General features: G+C 36.2%; 1 protein-coding gene across 2 annotated transcripts in view; it reads left to right on the top strand.

Moving 5' to 3' along the window:
* The first annotated feature begins 213 nt into the window (after positions 1-213).
* Positions 214-25,317, top strand: part of LOC133520932 (inositol-trisphosphate 3-kinase homolog) — a 40,746-nt gene continuing 15,642 nt past the window's right edge. The window contains exon 1 of one of the 2 annotated variants that reach the window (XM_061855641.1): positions 214-258. In XM_061855641.1, the coding sequence (XP_061711625.1) occupies positions 229-258 (30 nt within the window). In that variant the 5' untranslated portion in view covers positions 214-228. Of the gene's footprint in view, positions 259-6,913; positions 7,188-25,317 lie in introns of those variants that run through there. The other variant, XM_061855639.1, reaches the window with a different exon arrangement.

Here is a 25,317-nt window from a genome sequence, read left to right as displayed (position 1 = left end):
AATAACCGTGCTTTGCGTCGGGCGGGGAGCCGGGGTCCGGGGACTCGGCACCGGCAGTAGTGCACGCTGCGAGCTTAATCTCTCTCTATGCAAGATTATATTCAAATGGTTAAACCAACGTGTTGTTCCATTAAGTAGTTATCAGTGATTATTCATCGTCAAGTGTCATTTAAATTAAAGATAAACGCGATACTGAATGAGACAGTGAAGTGTTGGCAGAGTGAGGTTATGTTGACAAAGCAAAAGTTGATTACATGCGTGAGTATATGTTAAGTTTATAATTCTTAGAATAGTGCAAACCACATTTTATGCAGTATTTCTGTATTTCTCTCAGTAAAAGCTTTGTAGTTTGTATTACGAAATGTGGTGATACTTTAGCATCATAAAAGAGCGTCGCCAGCTGACGGGCAAGGGGGGGGGGGGGGGGGGGGGGGGGGTCAGTTGCTATGGCCAATGACGGAGGGTAGAGGGAGGGGCATTTATTAAGTTACAATTTTTATTCTCACGGAATATTGAACCAAATTAACTCTGCATTGCATGGCATTTGCAATGACAAATTTCATCAAGTAAAATTTCAATGAAAATATATCGGTTATAATGACACTCCGTACTTTGTTCTATTCCATTCGGTGCAAAGTTAGCTTAGACGGGTTATACCTAGATATAGACTTTTTATCTAACACTACTTAGTCAGGCCATAAGTTCTGTCTCAAAGATTTTTCCTGATAAAAAAGCTATACTTAGGTACAGATTCCTGAATATATATTCATATATGAATGGGCTGAAAGCTTATTTAATGAGGAATTACTTAGAATATAATTCAACGTAATTTGCTGTCTCAGTTTTGCATGATTCTATGTAATATTCGGATAAATGTTATAAAAAAAAACCATGCAAAAAATACACGACCTGTTCAAGGATCACCTTGAACATCAGTTGATCCCTATTTATTTCTTTTTCTTTTTTACATTGTACAGATGGATTGTACATAAAATAAAAGTTGGACCTTTTATCTTTCTTAAAATATATAATACATGTGCATTGGACTGCCAACATTGCAACTGTACGTGTTTCACCAAACCTACTCGTTGGATGCCAGTCAAAAATTAGTGTGTCAAGTAGGTTCAAACAAATAAACAATTGTACCTATTTTATTTATGTGACATTGATTTTTATTCCCTTTTGTGAGGTATAATTTTTAAAATCCAGCCTCATACACGCGTCTAACGACAATCCCAAAGTGAACAAGTAGTTCATTAAATCGTGATCTAAATTTGAAACTAAATTTATTACATTTTGTTCAGTATAAAACAAGTTTTCAAATCATGACAAACTTTTTCTTATTAAAAGCTTATATTTTATCAGTCATTACCTTTATGACACCTGATTAAGTCAGTAGTTATCTACGTATGTAGACGTGCAGTCGTGCAAGGTATAAAACCTATAAATAATTAACTTAACCGATTGTTAATTGCCATGTACTTTGCCACTTGTCAATCTAGTTACATGGGTACGCATAAATCTAGATTGACAAATTAAATGTTCCTATTTCTAACCTGAACACCAGCTTACCTGACGTAAGTGACCGAATGAATAATATTTTTGTTGTAACAATGATTACACGAATCAATAAGCAATACTGTTGACGGGTGATGTCCGTTAGATGCTCATTAAAAACTTGTCCAAGAAAGGAAGAGTTGACGATGACGCGCGGCACGTAGGCCACGCCGCGCCAACAAGCTAGTTCGTCTCATCCACGATGACGCGTAGATTTGTCAAATATAACTTCTAATAACATTACAATACGAGTTAAGCCACGCGTCGTCGTTAATAACATGATCTATGTATAGCAATAGTAGCAATGGATTAAAATCAAGTTTCCACTGCCGTCATCGTTTACTATGTAAATAAACCTTTTTAATAATCCATAATCCATATACAATATATTTCTTAACTAATGTTTTACGTTACCAGTTTCATATTTTTTTTGTCTGATAGGTTTATCTGATCCCCTTTTAATAGGTATGTTTTTCTACTCGTCGACTGTAAAGGTTAATTAAGATTTCGTATACCAAACTATAATTGCGTACTTTTCATGTATGGGCTCCTAACTCTACTATAATATTTATTGCGATACACTTTAGTCAACTATAAAAAATGTACCTATCACGTGCCGCCGCGCTCCTATATAAAATAGGCACTAAACAGGCGCGGGCTCGGACTAAATAGTCGCGCGTTTATGTCTTCTCTAATACATTTTTGTCTACTGAGATACTTGCCAATGTTCATAAATTATTTAGGTTTTTATAGTAAAAAAAATTTTTTTTGAAGAGTCGTAGAAAAATGTTTGTATATAATAGTTATATAATCAAGCTATTCAATCTCGTACCTTACTTAACACGGTACTCCGCTGAAAAGCTCTCTATTATATCACGATTGTATAAAATATTATTTAAAGCGTTTAAATATGTTTACAAGTATAAGTTTCAAATGTAAACGTCTCTCCCAAGGAATCAAGTAGAGTAGGTTATTACTTAAAATTGACAACAACCAATAGGTTGGGATCGAGTTGTGAATAGACACATCATGTAGAGGAAACACACATAAATATATTACATATTTATGTAAGTATTATAAACACTAAAATGGCGAAGGAATGTTAAAGTTGTGTTTATTTCCTCACAATTAAAAAACATTGAGTGTAACACGAGAGTTATTAAAATTGTAAACTTACGTTAATAAAACCGTTTGTGTTCAACATCAAGGTATTATTGGACTCCCGACGCAATATTGGCCATATCTCCCTTATTGTATAGTCGCCATCAGATACCCATATTTGTAAATATTAATTAAGTCTTGTAAATAATTATTATTATAGGTGTATGATATTAAGTTTTATTTTTAATTATAATTTATATTCATATACAATGTAAATTGTGACTTAATAAATGAAATGCAATGATATAGCGATAATGATGAAGCGGCCGAGGACCCAAAATTATCTAAACACGCATTCTAGCGCCTTGACAATACAGGCTTGTTCAGATATTTGTGACCACATTGGCAGCTCTGATATATCTGATGCCGAGTGAACAATGAATGATGTATTAAGAATTATAAACGAGTTCTAAACAGAGTCTAACTTAGTTATATGCCCTATTTGTTTACACACACTGATAAAGTTTAAAGAACTTGTTAAATACACACTTATATATTACTAGTATTATAGTATAGGTTAGGTTAAAAAAGTTTAAACAATAATAACAAGCATCTAGATCATGTGTTTCTGTTATTTTCGTTTGCTAATTTATACATTAACAACTAATAATTAATTTTTTGCTAATTTATTATTTATACATTACACGACAAATGTCAATTGAGCGATATTGAAAAGCTTATTTGTTCTTAAATGGGTGTAAGGGTATCCTCACGTTTTAACTTTAAACGTGATTGTCACAGTCTGCGAACCAACTAATACTAGTATTATCATGTAAAAGAAGCGCTAAAACTAAGAGAAATACAAGAAAAGCGAGCGTTTAATTCGAGGTCTGGTCTGAGAACTATCGAGAACAAAAATGGATGTTAGAAGATGAATTTATCGATCACACGAGCAAGTCAAGTTGGTTAAGAGGCAAGAATAGCTTTTCGAATATAACGAAATAACGGTAATTTTCCTATGAAATTTCATTTCGGGAGAAAACGTTTTACACTAACTAAATTTTAACAAATCACTTCGTGACCACGTGATCGTTTTAGCATACTTAATATATTCAACGTTTATAGGTTTTGCTTTTTTGTTTTGCAAATTTTGAAAAAAAAAAGGAAAACCTATAAACTTAGTTTTTTATTTTTTCAATAACATACTAAAAAATCATCGAGAATGGAAAATATTTAGAAGTGGAAAAGCGTTTTCTCTTTTTTTAGGGACGATCACGTGGTATATAATATACTTCCCTCTTAAGCATTCGCGTGCTTAGCCTATTATGTCGATGCATGGTCCAACGGTCTTCCTAAGTGCTTCGCCATTCTGGCCCTCGCCTCGGTAGGGACTTATTAAAACCGTTTACCGAGCAATAGGAACCAGGGAAGTGTTCTCATTTAGTATGGTCTTGGAATACAAACACTTGTTACGGATTTAGAGGTTACTCTAATAGTGGTTTAACTGAATACTGTTAACTCCGTTTATAACAAATACAGAGCTTGTTCCGTTATTGCAGCCAGTGTTTAGCATTGATCATGTTTTGGCCCGCCCCGCGGCTTCAAGGCGTTATATGGTAAAGGATGTTGTAAACTTGTAAGTTATATAAATATAACAAATCTACTTCCTTGGTCTATTCTTAGGAGACTAGGATGGACTTTGGATTTAAGATAACTATCCGATTGCAGTTCAACTGTTAGCTCTTCAGCGCGGCGTCACTGGATAACCGCCTCAAACTCAAAAAAAAATCTGACAAGTGCGAATCGGACTCGCCCACCGAGGGTTCTGTAAATAATTGTGGCATAAATGGGCGTCTTTTTTTATTCCGTTAACTTAGAAGGTTAATTGTTTACAGCTTCAAGAGACTGTAGACTTGACTACCTATATGGTTTTAATTTCAACTCGACATCTCCATGAGTTCTCGAGATGAAGGGTCTTTACAGACAGATGGACGGACGGACGGTTCCGTTTTTTCCTTTTGAGGTACGGAACCCTAGTAATATTTTATAAGCACAGAGTTATAAAAAATTAAGGTAATTATTCTCTAATGGATTCATTATTCATTAGATAGTGCAATTATGCTAAAAGCTTGAATAACATACTTAAGTGAGATTTGACAAGGACACTAAAGAGCACATGCAGGGAGAACCTTATGAAAATACAGAGAACAGCATGCATGGCTATTACCGGGGCGTTTAGAACAACGCCAACAGCGGCGATGGAGGTACTGCTAGACCTCCCGCCGCTACATCTGGTGATACAATCTGAGGCGCGGAAATCGCTACACAGGCTGGCACTAACAGGCCTATGGAGCGATAGCAAGCCAAAGACTAAACACACAAACATGGAATGTGACAATTTCATGGAAAGGATAACGAATATGGGCTGCGATAAGATGCAACCCAAGTTTGTGTTCCGTAAGAATTTTGAAGTTAAAGTTCCAACAAGGGCTGAATGGACCGAAGGTCTTCAAGCACCAAATTCGGATGAAAACGACATCATATGGTACACAGACGGGTCCAAGACAGTATCTGGTACGGGGGCAGGCATTTATGCAAATGACTTTAGTTGTAGCATAAGCATGGGTAATTACGCTACTGTCTTCCAAGCCCAGACGTACGCTATAATTGCCTGTGTGCATGAGAATATAGTTAGGCAAACCCAAGGGAAGAATATCTATATACTCAGTGACAGTCAGGCTGCACTCAAGGCGCTCAGGGCGCCCAGAGTGGACTCTAGACTGGTGTACAATGGTGTCCAAGCTCTGAACGAGCTTGGAAGACAAAATAGAGTGCAACTGGTATGGATTCCAGGGCACGAGGGATTCATAGGCAATGAAAATGCAGATGAACTCGCCAGAGCCGGATCCGCAAATAACCACATAGGTCCGGAACCATTCGTGGGGCTCTCACAGGGAACCATTATAACGGCTATTAAAGACCACACTAGGACGAGACACCAAAAAGAATGGGACAGTCTGACGGGTCTAAAGCACTCAAAGCTCTTCATACAAGAAGTAGACTCCGGTTGGAGCAAAAAGCTATGGAAACTTAGCAGGAGACAACTCCAAATTATAACAGGGGTGTTTACGGGCCATTATGGGGTCAAAGGGGTTTTGGCCAGGATGGGACACTCTGACAATACCGATTGTCGAATGTGTGGTGAAGAGGAAGAGACAATAACACACCTAATGTGTGAATGTCACGCCCTCGCCAGACAAAGAATGAAAGACTTTGGATCAGGCTATCTGGAACCAAAGGAATTCAAAAGGCTACCCATAAGCACCATCATCCGACACATGGAAATGGTCAAAAAGGCTCTTGAGTAGCTAATGGGTCTTTCCTTAGGGGGCAACTACACAAAAGATCCCTATGGGTCGAAGTGTATCCGCAAGGGCCCCCGGTAATTAGAAGATAAGAAGATAAGTGAGATTTGTGAAAACAGTGTATGTACATCTTTTATATCTTTTATATCATAAAGAGGAATTGGAACAAATGGTACCAATTTTCAGCCCAGCATTTGTAGGTTTCTTGTAGTATGAACACTACTTCAAGGATGAGCGGCCAAACTAATTAGGTACCTATTTATGCATATATTTTTCACTACGTATTTTACAGTGGCAAAATAACGAGATTGTCACTAATACGAGTTACGCCAGTCAGCCTTGATTAGTGTTCTTGTAAACTGACTTACTCATCTCACTGCACAGCACATATACACGCAGATGTGGCTTGTTTACTCATACTGGCAGACAGATAGGCATCTTGGAAAAATACTTTTGTACAGATGTGGACTCGGGAAGTTCGTTTTCCAGGAACATTATTAAGTTGGATACTTATTAGCAACCTACCTAAAATAACAGTATGAATCAAACCCCCTACAGATTGTCGCAGATTATGTTAGCTACACACAATCAAATATATCAACAAGCACGTAACGAAGCCAAGGCATGCTAAGTTCATTGACTTAGGTGCTCGAGGCTGTCGACGGAATCGATAGTAAACACCAGCGACTGCCGCCGTGATACGAACCTATAATATTTGCTCAGTACAAGCACTCAGGTCGAAGTGCTGAAGGCCTTAGCCTTGCGGGTTTAGGTTTCGAGACATTTTTATCATAAAAGCAGGTCAGGTCGGCGGCCGGCGTCGTGGTGCAAGGAAAGCCGATGAAGTGGTCGTGGTTTCCTTTTTGCAAGCGCTCGACGCATGCGCGGGGGGCGCGTACGTCAGTGTTGCGTGGGGCCGACGTTCACTTCGGACGCGCTGCTGGCGCTCGTCCATGACGGTATCTTTCGGACAGTGCTAGTAAGGAAGGACGAGTGTGGTTTTGTGTGAAGAGTGCGATGAGCGGCGGCGGCGCGGACGTGGCGTCCCGGGCGCGGTCGGGCCCCGCAACCCTGCCTACCGAATTCCCCGTCCGACTCTACATGAGGGCGCTCCGCCAGTACCAGAAGCTGCTTGATCTAAGGCGAATCACTTCCAAAGACAAAGTAAGTACCCCATCTCGAAAGGATGCTGTTTACGTATGCGTAGCATGCGCGACGATCGACGTGCTCTCAGCCGTATTGCTTTAAGTAGTAGCGGGGTGAATAATGCTTAAAAAAGGAAAGTTTAAAACTTTTGATTAAATATAGTTTATAGTATTTAAAATGCAAATATTTCCTTAACAACTCTAGGTTGGTGATAGTTAATATAATATATGACATAATAGGATTATGTTATCATTTGTTTCATTAAAACGGAGTCAATACTCAGAGCAGTAATTATTTTCTTATTATTTCCTCTTGTTGTCTTTAAACCGTTATTGAAAGGGCGTTTACCGTTTAATCATGATAATACATACGTAAATACACAAATGCATCTATTAACTTCATATATATATATATGTACTAATGAGTAGGTTTACTTTTTATACTTGAGTATGTATTAAGCATTTACATTTACTTATAGGAAGTTGATACAAAGCTTAGTAAATAAAATTTGAATAGGTGACATTACTATACCTATATATTTGTTATAAATAAAAAATATTGGTAAGGAGTTAGAACCCCATACTTACAGTTATACTTATATTATAACACAGCGAGTTACAGCAACAACATTGATATTCAGATATTGTACGCATATTTTGCCGTGGCTAAAGCCTAACCTTGGTAAAGCGCGGTTGATAAAAACTTAAAGATACTTTCAAGTGGGTATCGCGTTTTTATCACGGAGAGCCTATTTACAATTACATTAAGATACGCTCGTGTTCGTAAATATGATTTATATTCAATATATAGGTATGTACATTTTTACTTGAAGTAACATCATGTAGGTGAGTAAATAGTTTTATTGCAAGGTAGAACCGTACGTGTTGCTACACAGTCAGCTGTCGACACACAGATTCTTCACATAAACAAGTTAATGGATATGATGTTAGACTATTGACTTTTGCCTACTTATGCTCAATTAGAATGCATAACTAAACAAATTATTGTTAATTACTTTACCCGTTTTTAATTAGTTGGAACTGGACGACAATACAAATTCATGTCAATTTCATTTCATCTCGCTCTATTCTCTCGTACATTGCTCGTAGGTAATAACAATAGTAATTCAGCCTTTGTAGGTACGTCTCACTGCTCAGCACAGGCTTCATCTTATGCACGAGAGATGTAAACAATGAAATCGTCGTATTTAAATTTTAACGTTAAATGAGTTTTTTTTTTAACTAGATTGGACTGTCATTTTACAACAGGAAAAATAAATAGGCATAGGTATAAAAATCTTGTATTTTATTTGTGTACTTTATCGGGCTGTGAGGTAATTGTTTCTATATTTGTGATAGATAGCGTACGTACACAGATAAGCTCGCGGGGGAGTGGAGTGAGCGAACTGCGTTGCGTTGCCGCGCTGCGGGCGAAGACTATTATTTACAGACTCCGCATGTGAAGCGATTAAGAAGGAGTATTCATAAATTGTGCGAAGACATTCGTGACTTTGATGTGCACTAAAAAATGGAACCATGAATGTCATCAAACATTCGCATAATTATTCGTGAATGTATTCCTATGTATGCAAAAATAAAAGTTTTGACGCCCTCCTAGCCTTGTTGGCAGTGATCCTGCCTATGGAGCAGGAGGTCCTGGGTTCGAATCCTGGTAAGGGCATTTATTTCATTGATTTGTGTGTTTGTCTGGTACCCACAACACAAGCCTAATTTGAGTACTGTGGAACTAGGTCGATTGGTGTAACATTGTCCAGTATTAATTTAATTGCTTAAACTGTTTAAAGTCAAGTAAAAGAAAGTCCATAATACTATGCTAAGGGTTGCACCGCTCATTTGCACCCTACATCATTATTACTAATATTTATTGTTGATATTTGTACTTCACATAAGTGAAGAGCACCGTTATATAATGCTAACACAAACTTACACGTGTCATACATTTATTTTAATAACACGCGCCTAAAAAATTGCAAGAGGCCACCGTGTGCTTGTGGTTGCCGTAAGTAAAGGCCGCCGCCGTTTTATAATGTCAAAACTAATTAACAGTAATACACGTGTCAAACATTGATGCTATTAACCCGCGCCTGATAAATAGCAAGAGGCCTTTGACCAGTGTATAGCCGGTTAGACTAGTAAAATCATAACTTGTTGCATAACATAGCGTCTTTTGCTTATAATTTGTTTTACAGGCAGATTATTTTTCCAACAATTGGAAAGAATCACATAACTCTCCAGGTTGCATACCTACTTAATTTTTGAGCTTTTTGTATTTTTTATTTATTTACCTAATCAATTGTTTCGCAGCATCCTGCCACTCCAAAGGATAAAAGGTTTTAAAATGAACTCGTCTTCTTGTATCTTATAAGTTACGTTTTTTTTTATAAAACGCGTGTCAGGACCTAAACTGCAATGCATGCGGTTCTTATACAATGGGTAAATTAGTAGGTATTAGGAACGCTTTTGGTCAATTTGGGGTACAAACGCTTTTGGACAACTTTTAACGAAGTATATTAAGTATATTTACTGTACATTTTAATGATATTTATGATGGTTAAATAGTAGCCGGGGACCTCTAATACATTACAAAAAATATCATCAATTGATACACTATGTGCGCCATAAATATGTCCAAACCCAAGTAATAAAGGGGGACAAAAACGCTCTGATATTGCATTAATGTGCGGTGAGGCCAATACACTTTAGGTAACGTAAAATGGGGTGAGTAGGGACGAAATCGAAATGCAAACCTGGATAAAAGTTTATTTTTATAATTGTTTCGGATGTATGAATTTTAGTTTATCAATGATAATTTGTTGTTTCATTTCATAGTTCCTGTGATAAATACATAATAGTAGGCAATCCCAGCTCACCCCGTAGTTGGGGTTAGAAGGGATAGCAATGGGGTGAGATGGGAAAATTGCTAGGGTTGACACTTTCGGATTATGACAATCGCTTAACTTGTCAAGATAGCATTTTATTTATGTAGCAAAATTATGTTTTATTTATGCTCCTTCATAAAACGATTTAATGTTTTCTGACTTTTGACAACTCATGTAAATTGACTACCCTGAACCACAAACACCAACTCCCCCATTCATGACCCAATTGTCCCCGTTGTCATCCCAACTCACCCCTCAATACATGCCTTCTCACCCCATAAAATTCCTCAAATGCGGTTGAATCGTTTTCTATGTTACAACCATTATAAATAAGGAAAATATAACTTATATTTTTCTGTTTTCAATAAGCCTCGTAAGTATATAAACGATATCCGAAAGGTTGATGAAACTTACTTTGGCAAATTTCACATAAAAATAAAAAGCTAAATTCAAACAAAAATCCGCCGCTTTCGAGCATCAACTTTGACAGTAAGTTTGTGTTTTAAAATTGTATGATTGGGCAACTTAGTGTTGCCAAAAGAAGAAAAAATATGTCTAAAATGATAATCAAATTACTTTAAGAACATCCTGAGCCCAAAAATCAAAGTAGCTACTGAAAAAAGAAATTCTGGATTCGCATTCCTACTCCCCCGCAATCCCTACTCACCCCATTTTACGGTACATCTAGTTAAACTGTATTAGGTATGTGATCTGTGGTTGCGAGTGTTGCGAGGTTACTAGCACCAGGGTAGGTACCTCAATGGCGTGGGATTGTCGATAACTACGACCGAACCAGGTTGGATACGATACCTGTTATGAAAATCTGCAACTAAAATGCGTTTTTCTGAGCCTGTCTCTATAATAATTTTATGATAAAAGTAAAGTTATGAAGATACTTTGGCGTATATTATAGGTATACTAAAACAACTGAACGATAGTCCAGTCAGCACTACAACATGGTCCATAGGCTCAATAATAACCTAATTAAGTATCAAACCTAATGTTCTTTTTGGTTTTATCTGAGTTTTTCTTCCATTTTATAAACCTATTTTGCCGTAGAACTACAAAATACAAATAAAATAACACCTGAACGGAGATATTTCAATTATAAATTTAGATCATAGTCACATGCGTGTGATGGGTGGCTACTAATGATTTTTTTTTTTCAATTTAATTCAATAGATACTGACTGAATATTAAATACAACGTCCCATCGAAACTGTTTGCACAGTTTGACTGTGGGATCCGTGGATTAATACTAGATTAGATTGTTACCTGCTAAAACGAAATACCTAAGATTCAGGTATTAAGTTACTTAGTTTAGGTATTGATATAAAATATGTTCGAGCCATTTATAAATTTTCCTTACAAGATCTCATATTTATATTATTTTTCCTTTTCTAAACCATGTTTGTATATTTCATTATTTATTTAAGTACTATTTACTTATGCGGTTTATGGTTGTTTTAATTTTTAGATATTTTCCAATTAAATAAATTTTATCTTTATCTTTTATAGTTGGGAGCTTTTTTAGTCGGATTATTTACGGTAGGTATTTCCTAGACATTTATGAATAGGTCCCAGATATAGTTAACTGTTTCGGACCGGTATTAGGACGTATAATTAGTCAGTTCAAAAATTGTTCTAACTCAAATATACATATGTTGTCAAACAATAAGGTCAAGAGGGAACTATAGGTACAGTTTAATATAGTATACAATACCTCAAGTACCTGTATAATATATTCGATTTTTTGAGCCTTTACGTTTCGGTCGAATTTTGAAACAATTTAAGTTCTTCTGTGCCCATAATCTAATAAAGTTATGTAAATACTAAGTACCTATTATTTAGGGTCAAGTTTAAAATATGGCTAATATTTACCGTGACGCTGATGATATTACCTATAGTAAACTGAAGGTATATATCGTGATAAAATTATGATAACGGCCGCCCGCAGATCGACGGCTAAAACCGGCTGCATTTAAATGGTAAATGGCGTTCCATTTAATGTATTCATGCGGTTCTAATTTGAGCGACCTAGGTCATGTGAAACATTAACTGTGTATTGAGAAATATACGCACAGTAAGTACTCACGCATATTGTAGATTTTTTTAACGAAATAAAAAAAATATACGGCTTCCAATATAAAATGATATATTTGTCTAGAATAAGATAAGGGGTCACCAATACAAAAAAAAACGAACATATAGATAGATAGATAAGTAGATAGATAGAATACTCTTTATTGGCACACCTTAGTAAAAAGATACAAGAAAAGAAACAATTGATTAAATGTAGAGGCAGGCAAGACAACAAGCGGTCTTATCGCTAAAGAGCGATCTCTTCCAGACAACCTTTGGGTAACGGAAATAGAGAAGTTAATCGAAAAAGTAGGTGTTGCTAAAACTTTATGAAGCCTACATTCACACACACGATTACAGTGAATATACATACACATATAAGGAATACAAATAGACATATATAAAAATACATATAAATATATATATAATTAACCGCAACATAGCTAAATATGACAGCAGCATGTCAGCCACAGAGTAAAAATAACTATGTACTCTATAAACACTAAGGAAGAGACAAAAGTTTTTCAAAAAATCATTTTTGGTACAAGCTTTTATCGATGACTATACTTTTCTTTCCACAGGCAACTAATACTCATCGAGCCAATTCTAAAAACCCCAAACACAATTAGGTTGCGTTGTTTTATCACAGAGTTCCGATGTTCACCTCTTGTCTTCATCATCAGATCAGCTTGATGGTACAATAATATTGCATTGTCACCCGACTTACATATGTATGCAAATTTTCAGCTCAATCGGAAACCGGGACGTGGATCAAATTTAACTTGCAAGATTTGATTACAGACCGACAGACAGACAACGGGACAGGTGAAACTAAATAAAAGCTTGAAAAATTGTTCTTTGAGTAATTTTTTAAACACAGCAAGAGATTGAGCGCGTCTAATGCCAACGGGTAAAAAGTAAACATAACGGGTAAACATTATATCCCTTAATAATAGGGAAAAGTTCATTATTGTCTGTTCTTAAAAGCAAAGCACCGTGACCTTGTTATCATTGACCAAATTGAAACATAAATAAAATAATAAAACACCTGTTATTTTTAATGTCACGTACTTAATACAATTTTTGAGAAATAGAACCACAATGTTGTCTCAAAAATCTCTAACTTCGTGGCTAACTACGTGTAAAGTCAACCTGTATAGTATCTAACAATTTTCATTATGCTGTCATTAGTGCCGTTTTGAATATATTATTATCTTTACTGTATGTAACTAACTGGTGGTCATATGTTCATAAACACTACCGAAGCCGCCACACAACTGAAGCAACTGTTAATCACCTTTATGTCATTATACTCATTATTGGGTTGGGTGTACCATTCCCTACTCGTCATGGTGTAAACGGTGTATTCCCAATAGGTGTATTCATACTCGTATAAATCATTTCTATTTGTCCCCGCCCCACGTGAACGCCACCATTCATGAGACGGCGACATGAATACACCTATTCCCATCTGTGCCCGGTGGGGACACTCTAGAATTATATATATTTTCTTTTGCAACCGTATTTAACACGTGTGGTTCCTTATATTTTGTGTTGAATATTTTGTAAGAGCAGTTTCACAATCCTAAAATCAGTCAACGTTGACTTATCGCTCGCATGTGCAGTACATGGCGTCATTGTGATCATGCCGGCATCGATGCTACTTTCATGCATTGGACATTTTAGTTCTAAATGTATGTAAGTCGTTTAAACAGGAATTAATCTTGTTGAGTCATACACATTTTGTTGTATGCTTAACTCGTTCGTTTCTTCAGACATCGCAAAGTTACGAGAATCAAAACCTAATTTTAACGTTGCAACCTTATAGCGGGGTAATTTTTTTCATTAGGTATTTGATACTCAAATAAGAAAAACTAAACGAAAAGTAAACTTTAAATGTATTGTTCACAGAAGTGACCTTTTTTTAAATTGTGTTTGACCTTGTTATATTCAAGTTATGTTCATTCGTAGGAAATAATGAAATAGATATGAGAAAAAACAACAGTAAGTACGCAATCTGGAAAATTTTCGCAGGAGCGAATAGCAGCTCCTTTCAGAAATAAAGATGGCGATAGGTACCCAATTATACGGAGTCGACAAAAATAAACCCAACAAATAAGGCAGTGCAGTAAACAGTTCATATTTAGAAGATGCTGAAAACACTCTTTGTTCCCTAATTGGTAACATTACTGGTTTAATACGCGTATCATTACGTTCTAAAAATAGCTCTCGAAACTTGTTAGTTCGTTCTGTATTAGTGGCACAAAGCTGCGTTATTAAACTTAGTGGTAACGCGTGGCTAATCAAGGCTGCATCTGGCCCGCGGCGGCTGGCAATTGGTAACGACCGAGTGTATTAGTATAGTTATTTATTTATGTATACAAACCTAATCCGTGGGAGCACACGACTGAAGGTCTCAGCTATTTAAAGCTACGTAAAGGTTGCTTCATTGCTTTTTATTTAGCCACGTAAGAACCAATGTCCTGTTGTAGTTTGATGCCATTCTATCCACGAAAGTGTTTTACGGAACAAGTCGGTCGTATACAGTTCGCATTCCATATCAAACTCATTTTATGGTTTGATGATCCTTTGCACTCATTTTGTGCAATTGTTTATGATTTGGTACCCACAATTTAAATATTTGTAATAGGGTGAATGAATATAGTCTATTCTATATCGTAGTCTACTAAAATATATCGCATTGATGTACATATTTAAGAAACAAGCATTGCCAATTTTAATAAATATGTATTGGTTGTTTATCGATTTTATAATTAAATTGTTCTTAATTTCTACAAAAAAAGATTAACACAAATTGGATTTTATACATATTTATGTTTCAATTATCAAATTAGAACTTTAATGAGCGAACGATATCTATCTACGAGACTACACAAATTCGTCAACAGTCACTTACATGGTTGGATATTTACGGAAAAGCTATGAAATTTCGGTGGCATGTTGTAGTTGTGGTGGTGGTGTGCGGGGAAGACATGTCACGATCAAATCTCGGTCACCCAGCTGTGTGCGAGCCTTTCCGGCTTGGCCGCGGCTGGCACGCTAGCACTTCCGGGCCCCTCGCCGCTCGGCGCTCGGCTGTCCGATTAGACACTTCCGCTCGTAAACACAGGGTGCTATTACAATCGCTATGGAACAGTCGAGTAGAACACTACGATAAACCAGATATAAGACGAAATGCGCCTTGTACGGGCGTGAGATTGTTGAGCAATAGGAATAAACGGTAAAATGTGAGCGAAGGATTTAAAAATAAACCCTTCTAATTATTGCTTTAAACAAAGATACATAATTACTGGCAAAATGTGCAAAAGTGTTTAGACTAAGTTCCTAACCCAAAGGATAAAAAGTTGATGAGAAGAGTTTGTTTTCTGAGATTATTGATAAGTTTAACGACACTTAAAAGATTAACATATTCAGTAATTAGGTAGATATGCATGATTTTTTTGCAAGAAGTCAATGGATTCTACTTCCTTTGAGATTTGAAATGTTACTAATAAACTCTGCTGTGCCCCAGAAACTTCCGCGAATAAATATGCCCCAAACAAGAAGCGCACGGCCCTTGACGTCACAGGATGCACGTCGCGCAAAACGTATGGGGGGAGAGATTTCTGATAAGTAATTTTTTCGTTCCTTTTTCTCCTTATAACATAAAAAATCTAATAAATGTGTTTAACATACACAAGACGTCTTAGTAACATTAGTTCGTCTCGTTTAACTTGCCCGCGTTCAGTATAATTGTACAAATACATGGCCAGGAAGCTCACGCAGTGGTATTCGCCACATATTAGAAGAATACCTTATAAATGGCTGAATTAAATACGATTATGACCATTAATAGCAGCGGACAACCGATATCGTGTGAACGGACGCTCCACTAATAGCCTGTATCTATCATCCATTCAGACTCGGCACTGTTTTATTAATAGTTTCATTTAAGTAGTAGTGTGGAATAGCGAAACAAAATCATTACTTATAATATTCAGTTGAAAGTCCTAAGTAGTATTCAAGCTAAAGTACGAGCATATGTTAGAGAAAACGCGATGTGAATTAAAACATTAAACATTCAAATGTTGTTCAATGAGTTCTATAATTTACATATGCAAACCGCAGTAACCAGCTCATTCTTTATTTTTAAACTGGTTATCTAATATCAACATGAACTGATGAATTAAATTGACTCTTGGACTCTTTACGACTGTCCATAACTACGTTTCGTTACGGAGTGTGAATGATTGGCACCTTGTCTACGTACCCAGGATTTTTTCCGTTTTTTCGTATCTTAATTTCGTAATTAGGCATTAATTTATATTCGTCCTTATAGACAGATTATGACTTCCTATTCCGATTAAATTGCTGTCTACTCGTAATTTCATATACTTAAATATGCATGTGTTACTCAATTGTTAAAGTACATTTCGATAATATGTTTGCTCTACAGTCTACACTATGCTGGCATACGAATCTAGGAAATTTGCACATGTACATTTTTTCCGGTTTAGAAACTAATGTCAAGTTTGACCATGGACTTTATATATCTATACATATTAAACAGACACAGCTATTAGTATGGAGTTCGACATTTGTAAGTTTTGAAATATAATTATTTTTAACTAACTCCTTTCCTAGTCGGTGGACTAGGAGAAAATAAAATTATATACTTAACCTATATGTGGCTCAGAGATGGGTCCTTAAGTCCTTATGCACATGGACCCTTTTCTGATGGAAAGCTATATATACCCAACATCATCAAGCTATTAAAGCTTTCTATGAAAGTTCTATGTATATTCTTTATCGTCGTTCTATTGATAGCCAAGGTTCATTCATTGTTACGTTGCACTGTGATTCTGTCGTAAAAGCTTTCATATTGATGATGACTTTAGAATTTTGACTATTAAGTAAGCGTATACGTCAGTAATACTAATTCCCATTGTATGTAAACCGGCTTTAATACAAAGGAATTCAGTATTCGTTCCACTTTCTCTGGCCAGACCTCCGGCTCATAAATACTCGCCTTTGTTTCACCGCCGAGATTACGAATGCCACAGCCGTATTATTTCACTCGTCTATTTTTAGCGACGTTTATATTTATTCATTTTAAGACACTTTATTACTTAAGGTAAAGTCACAGCAGATCATCAGTGGACAAGGTCGATGTATGGCATGAATGGAACGAATGAGTGAATGAATTGGAAGTAAGTTTAGGTGATATCACGGGCCAACCTTATACAATGATGGATGTCATGTGCATCGCTTGCTTGTAAAGATATCACTAGACATTACCAATAATTACCACCATACTTAATTAAATTTGTATAATTAGATTAACCAACCGTATTACTAGAAACTAGTTAAAGATAATAAATACTATCACTAAGCAACATCTCAGCTACTTTCTGGTGGTAAGTAGTTTCATTTGGTCGATGTAGTGTACTGTATAATTAATTCTACACACCTAGCCTAGACTCCTTAACTCAAAAAATCTTTTTAATTTAAGATTAGTAGTTAAGTTAGAAAAATGCATGTGTTTTGTTATGAAATAAACAGATTAAATTTTCCATTTTTTTTTAGCCAGTAGATAATATAAATATCTCGCAGCCCATCTCTCGACCATGTTCACTTTCTGACCTTGAGCGCCGAGCCTGACTGGTCAGATCGAGATAATGTCGACTTTCTCCCATTGTTTTCAATTTCTAAATGTTTGTAAGTACTTCCATTGGAGAAGAATTTAATCTTTTATCTTCTTTATATATTTTTCTGCCTGTGTTATGTAGATATAATATTTTTTTTTTTTGGATGAAATCTTTATTTACTAAATATACCAAGCCAAGGATGCGGGCAATGCTGATACGTTACGTTTGGCAGCCGCCAGCTATTCGGTCACCAGACGCTTCGCGATTTCTGCAAAAAACTTGTGCGCGAACATGAAATATTGATTTTCCAGAATTTATATTGTCATCTAAACACTATAGTAAAATATTGACGGCATGTTTACATTATCATTCTAGGTTCATGCAGGTTATGAACTGTGGGATTGTTGTTTTTGTAGTCTATGCCAGATCAGCTATTCTCGGTCATGGCGATGGCACCCAGGACAATTTCGGTCGGGGCGGGAAAATTCCTATGCAGCGACCTTACCACAAATTAAGTGAATTTCGTGACAATACAGAGATGTCACGAGATTAGACACGAATATTATTAATAGTTCGCTTAGAGCTAAAGCACGGACAAAAGTTAGGTAGGACGCTGACCTTACACCAGGAAAACTTATTCGTGCTTAAATATTCATTTAAATAAGAATCCTTAATTTCCCACAAATCGTTTTTTACTCGTATACCCTCTCTCTAAGTATACTTTAGATACATTGAACCTTCCTTATTAAAAAATCGAAAGAGCACACAACAAACAGGTATATTATAATATGTAGGTACCTACCTTGTTACAGTGGCCATCAGATATATCGGAGCGGCCGAGGAGCTCAAAAATATCTGAACACGTACTGTAGTTCCTTGACGATAGAAGCGTGTTCAGATATTTGTGAGCACCGCACGGATATATCTGATGGCGACTGTACCTACATACCCACCTGAGTATCAAAATTAAAACCGTACCGTATTCGTATCAAAGTATCAAAATTAAAACCGAGACTAGTTTTTCCTGTTACTGTTTACTTTTAATTTCTAAAGTTATTTACTCCAAACTATGAATTTCGAAAGATATTTGTTTCCAAATTAAAGGGACAGGGATCACAGAGAAAGTGTAAAATATGTCTGCGTGTGGATGTGTCTAAAAAGGTATACATATTACTATGTCAATGACGTTATTATTTCTGGCCCCTTTCTAGATACCTTGTCCGTAGGTAAGATTAATAAATGCGTAAAATGTGATCAAATTTTTTTAGGCAAAATACTTTTATTCCTAAATAATAGTAGAGAGTTGACCCTAGGTGCGGCGCATACACAAGCCGTAAACGTAACCTTCGATCCAGTCATGACTCCCAAACATGTGAACGTGAACATGTTTACGGGCACGTGTATTCCTTGGTCATGCGTGCTCTGAAAAAACAACTTCATGTCTCCTATGTAAATCCTTGGAATTGAGCAGGTTTTTTGACGGGTATTGTTTTATTTCTGGACATGAGACGGTTATGTTTTACAGCCAATCTTATTGTTGCAACCGAAATGTTGCATCAGCACGTAACGATAATAATGTCGGACCATAATGATGATATGACGCCTAGCGATAGTGGCCAAAGATAACTATTGGCTCCGAAATAGACTGTTTCTTCAGTTTGGTAAACTTCGATACGATAACCTTTAATATAAAATGATCAAAATAAGAACTAATGCCCGATAAGTACAATTGAAGGTTATGTTGTGGATTTTCCCTATATGTTAATTAATTTATTTTCATGCTAAATTAAAACAACAATAAATTAAATGACCATAATAATGTCAAATAATGAGCGCTTTCCTGCAGGTGATTTTATTTTCCTGGGTAATTTTAACCGTTTATTTAATTTAATTAATCGGTACCTAACTAAGGAAACATTAAGGCGAAGTGGAGAAAATTGAATGTACTTCGGTACTACCAACCGTAACATCTATCTATGTAGGTATACCAACTTTATGTACCTTTTTTACAGTTTGAAATCATAATTTACATCTTAATATGCCTTCTATGAAATTAAAATGTTTTTTATCCTTTAGACATAGCCTTATAATTAGTAGACTTTTATAGAAATATCAATGACATCTACGTGGCATTGTATCGCAGTATATAGCCTTCAACATGATACTGATGGTCGGGCATCTCATCTGCTCATGTCGTCATCGTCCGTCACCCACAGTGTTTACTGTAGGTACAATAATACAACATCCGATACATTCAATTAGTATATAATATCAAATGAGAATGACGTCAATCTGTTAATTTTCAGTAATATTAGCTGCTGTTTATTTCAATTTTTATATTTTTTTAAATAGTTATGCAATTAGATAAAACAGGCTGGCAATTAATCTTTAAGTCACGTGAGTTGTTGCAATTACTTAAATAATTTTATATTTACTCTTATTCGATAATTTCGATACGAAAACCTGAAGTGGGTAATACCTAACAACGCAATTCGTAATCACAAGATTTTTCGTAATAATAATTCGTCTAAAACAACGCCCAAAGTTAGATTTATAATGTTACCGGAACATCCCTTTGGGATGTTGTGTTTTGTTGCAATTGGCATGTTCGCATTAGCATTACGTTTAAGGTATCGATAACTTTTTATAGAAAACAAGTGTGCTCACCAAGGGGAAGGCGTTGCACTTCCGCTGGGACATCTTCAGTGCTATCGCGAACCTAAAGGTTAATCATATGATAAGCATATTATATGCAAACAAAATTCTTAGGCAAATAAACCTGATCGTATGACGTGCGCCAATAAAGCAGCACATCGATTTTATTTGTGTGAATATCTTATAACTTGGTGATCGCAGTTTTAAGCATTTATCAGAGTGAACGATCGGCTGGTCTTGCATTCCAACAACCTAATCAAATCAATTTCATTATCACTGCATTACGCGTATGCGTGCTAACTAGCTTGCGTGCTTGCACATTGATGCAAGCGGGTGTTTAGTATGTACCATACCAATACGATTTCAATGTAATTCAACTAGCTACTTTAAACAAGATTATTCAATTTATCTTACGCCTGTTTTTATTACTGCCTGAACTGTCCAAATAGGATGAGAAACGAAAAATAGGCCAAGTGCGAGTCGGATTCGCACAGGAAGGGTTCCGTACCGTATTCAATAATAACCGGCCAAGAGCATGTCGGGCCACGCTCAGTGTAGGGTTCCGTAGTTACTCTTCCGTCACAATAAGCTAAACTGGAGCTTAAAGTATAGTAAATTGTTAACCAAGGGATGAAACGGTACCTTTCACCTGAGTTAAACAAATAGGCAAATATGCATAATCAGTACCTAATTAAAATAAGTCTTTTTACTATGAAGGGAAAACTTTTGCGATAACTCAAAAACAGTTAAACTGATCATGTCCGCTATAGTTTTCATTTAATGTCTTTCTTGAGCTCTACTTCCACGATTTTTTTCATATTTTTTGGACCTATGGTTCAAAAGTTAGAGGGGGGGGACACATTTCTTTTTCTTTCGGAGCGATAATCTCCGAATATATTCACTTTATCAAAAAATGTTTCTTGAAAACCCCTATTAGTTTTGAAAGACCTTGCTAACGATACCCCACACTCTAGGGTTGAAGTGAAAAAAAAATTTCACCCCCACTTTACGTGTAGGGGAGGTACCCTAAAAAAAATTAAATTTTTAGATTTTATTGTACGACTTTGTCGGCTTTATTGATTTATATATCCATGCCAAATTTCAGCTTTCTAGCACTAACGACCACGGAGCAAAGCCTCGGACAGACAGACAGACAGACAGACAGACAGACAGACAGACGGACATGGCGAAACTATAAGGGTTCCGTTTTATGCCATTTGGCTACGGAACCCTAAAAACGGTCACCCATCCAAGTACTGACCCCGCCCGACATTGCTTAACTTCGGTGATTGGATGAGAACCTCGAGATTGGAAAGAAATATTTATTTTATTCTGTTTTTAGTATTTGTTGTTATAGCGGCAACAGAAATACATAATCTGTAGAAAGTTCAACTGGCTAACTATCAGCCTGGTGACAGACGGACGGACGGACGGACGGACAGCGAAGTCTCAGTAATAGGGTCCCGTTTGACCCTTTGGGTACGGAACCCTAAAAACGAGATGAGAAACTGTTACTAGGTAGATACTTCAACCTACTCTATGATATAGATCGTGAATTTTACTGCAGATGTTAAATATTTCCATATTTACGGTTGCGAGTTCGTCTGGTTGATGTAAATTAGGCACATCCTCTATTTATTCCATAGTGGCATTGCTTTCATAAAAGCTTAAATTTATCAGTGCCTAAGATATTAATAGGATAGGACTACTGTCTAGACATGGTATTTTTATACATGATTCGAAGAGACGGAAGCATCTGATTCAGGTCGTTATGCCAGGTACTGTCAAGTCTTAACTTATGTAAACGATTTGCAATCTTATTTCAAACGCATAAGATCTCAAACGAATGTACAATACTATTCTACATTGTGGGAGATGATTCCGTGATTCTGACAAAATACCCACCCACTCATGCTTTTAAGACGGATGAAACACTTTATTCTTTATATGATAATCTTTGCAATTGTCAAACGAACATGAACAAACACAATTTACACGAATTTGAAATAACGAAAAACCAAATCTGCATGCGTTTTAGTTCTGCGACCAAGAAAGTACAGTCGCCATCAGATATTTCGAAGCAGCCAAGGTGTCCAAATATTTCTGAGCAAGACTAAATTTCAATAAATTCTGCACACTGCAAATATCATTGATATCATAACTATTGCAATGGCTAATAAATCTGAACACGGTTTTTTTCAATAATTTCTTTGCACACGTCCAGTCGAAAATATCTGATCGCACAAAATGTCAAACGTATCTAAGCATTAAGGACTTTCACAAAAATCTGCTGATTTCAGGACATTACACTGTATGTGTTTACTTTTCGTCGTATAATTGGTTAGCTAATAGTGTGGTACAGTCACGTCTGGAAATATCGATACGAAAAATGTGCCAAAAATATGTACACACCTTAATATATGGGCAATAAAGTTGTGTATACATATTTTTGGTACTTTGTATCGATATTTTCATACGTGACCGTACGAGTAAAGATAGGACTAGGTAACATTCACTATCAACCACTTATGTCTTCCTATTACCCGTCCAAATCTCTACTTATCGTCTTTTAAAATTTCTTGAAGGAAATGTTTTTATTATTTACAGTACATATGGTGCTACTTTACCGCACTTGTGCGCAAATTAGCATATTACGTTACTGTGTCAAACATTTAAAGGGCCATATGTACTGTAAAACGTTGTACGATACATGTTCGAATAGATAATTCGCAACTCGTGTCGATTTTAAACACTCCCTTCGGTCGTGTTTTACTTTATAGCCACTCGTTTCGAATTTCCTATTTTTCGCACTTGTATCGTAATGTACTATACAAGCCTACCTATATTGCACCTACCTATGTACCTATGTTGTACCTATATTGTACTTTATGTTCTTACATTTATAAGTGTTTTTGCATTGCTTACTATGTGTAAAATAGCCATCAAAATAGTGACTTAAATGCTCATGCTTGTATAAACTTCTTCATATCTTTTAATATACTATTAAACTTATAATACATATTTTGTCTTGGGTAAATCGGAAACACTCACTACCTCGTAATAACTTATACAATCCTAGTCATTCGAACCTTAATTTAGGATGACAAAAACCAAGCATTCCAAATAGCTGATACTTATTATTCTCACACTATTAAAATCAACGGCTGACACGCAAGACACAATATCGTTTGACGTTACGTTACTCTTCTCGTGAATTGTCAAAATTTAAAATACGAAATTCACTTTAAAGTTTGTTCAGGCTGCCTTATCTTACTTAACCTTAATGCAAAAGCTAAAGGTATATTTTGCTTTAATGTGCAGATCTTTGTGAACGCCCTAATTGCTTAGATACGTTTGACATTTCGTGCGATCATATATTTTCGACTGGACGTGTGCAAAGAAATTATTGACAAAAAACGTGCTCAGATTTTTTTGCCATTGCAAAAGTTATGATATAATGGCATTTGCAGTGTGCAGAATTTATTGAAATTTAGTCTTGCTCAGAAATATTTGGACACCTTGGCTGCTTCGAAATATCTGATGGCGACTGTACCTAACTGTCAACACACACATCGATTCAGCCAACGTCATCAAACTTATAGTGTATTCTATCTTATTTTTTATTTTATTATTGGTTATCCTTTGTCGTTGGGTTGCCTGCGTCATGTGATGAGCCAGCATGCAGCTTACGTATGGCGTCGCAAAGTTCATGAGGTTCGTAGTTTGCGATGATTCAACTAGTGTGGGACTTCCTATACGTTGGATTTTTTTTTTCGTGTAACATACTTGTTTTACATAAAAAGTACAGAATCATAATCAAATACAGTATAGGTATTGCAACTTAGATTTTGGAATTTCCAGATAACATCGATGATATAAGTAGGTACTCGTATTTGGGAAAGTACTCGGTGGCAGAAACTTTTGGTGCGTAATTTCATCTGCTACTTTTGAAGCTGACTGTACATAGCTGAGGTAGCACTTGCGTTTTCTAAACAATATTTAACCATCGCCGAAATTAAAATTACAAGTCCTTGGACAGCAACAGTAATGCATAATATTTAGATGCATTTGTAATACTCATTTCTGCAGCTCCGCCCGCGTGGGGTTCATTCTGTTATTTTCTCTACCTACCCTAGAGGGTGGGTATTTAAAAATACCTGAAGTAATTATTGTAATACCCAAACCACCCAAATCCAAAAAATCCAGGGTATACCCAAATCCAGGGCCTAACCTTTCCGACTGTCAATTCGCCAAAGGCGTTAAGTTAGACATATGTATAAGGAACAGAGTTTGGAGTTAAGAGAGAGAAAGCGACTTTTGCGTAATAAATAATTATGTAAAGTATCCGGGGGTACGGTAGTGCCCCCGCCAAGATGAGCAAAGGGAAGCGCAAGGGCACTACGAGTACCTATCTTTTCTCGAAGCGCTTCGCCTTTTTTTTAACCCCCATAACTTGGGTTCGGATTATATCAGATAAACAAAGTGGACTTAGGTATTAAGCATCAAAATGTTCAATGGTCTTATACTTTAGATTAGATTTTATTCATATCTAACAAACCCCGATTTCTTCACTGACTCACTCACTGATGATCATAAAAACCCTTAGGGTACTTCCTAAAGTCCTAGGAAGCTGAAATTTAGTATTAGTACGCAAACAACAAAAAAAATCTTACTCTTGAAATGTTCATCCCCTAAAGGGGTGACAAGTGGGGTGGAATTTTGTATGCTGCTGAAGCGATTTAGTTCAAATTTAGTATGTAGAGTTTTTGTTATGTGGAAGGTTCTAGAATCGTTTTCAACTCCAAAATATGTGGAACAAGACATTAGGGGAGAAAAGTGTGTATGTCAGTAATAAGCAGATTGT

Source organism: Cydia pomonella, chromosome 9 (assembly GCF_033807575.1).
Source record: "Cydia pomonella isolate Wapato2018A chromosome 9, ilCydPomo1, whole genome shotgun sequence".
In the NCBI taxonomy this organism is placed as follows: domain Eukaryota; kingdom Metazoa; phylum Arthropoda; class Insecta; order Lepidoptera; family Tortricidae; genus Cydia; species Cydia pomonella.
This window is presented reverse-complemented; position numbering and strand designations above follow the sequence as displayed.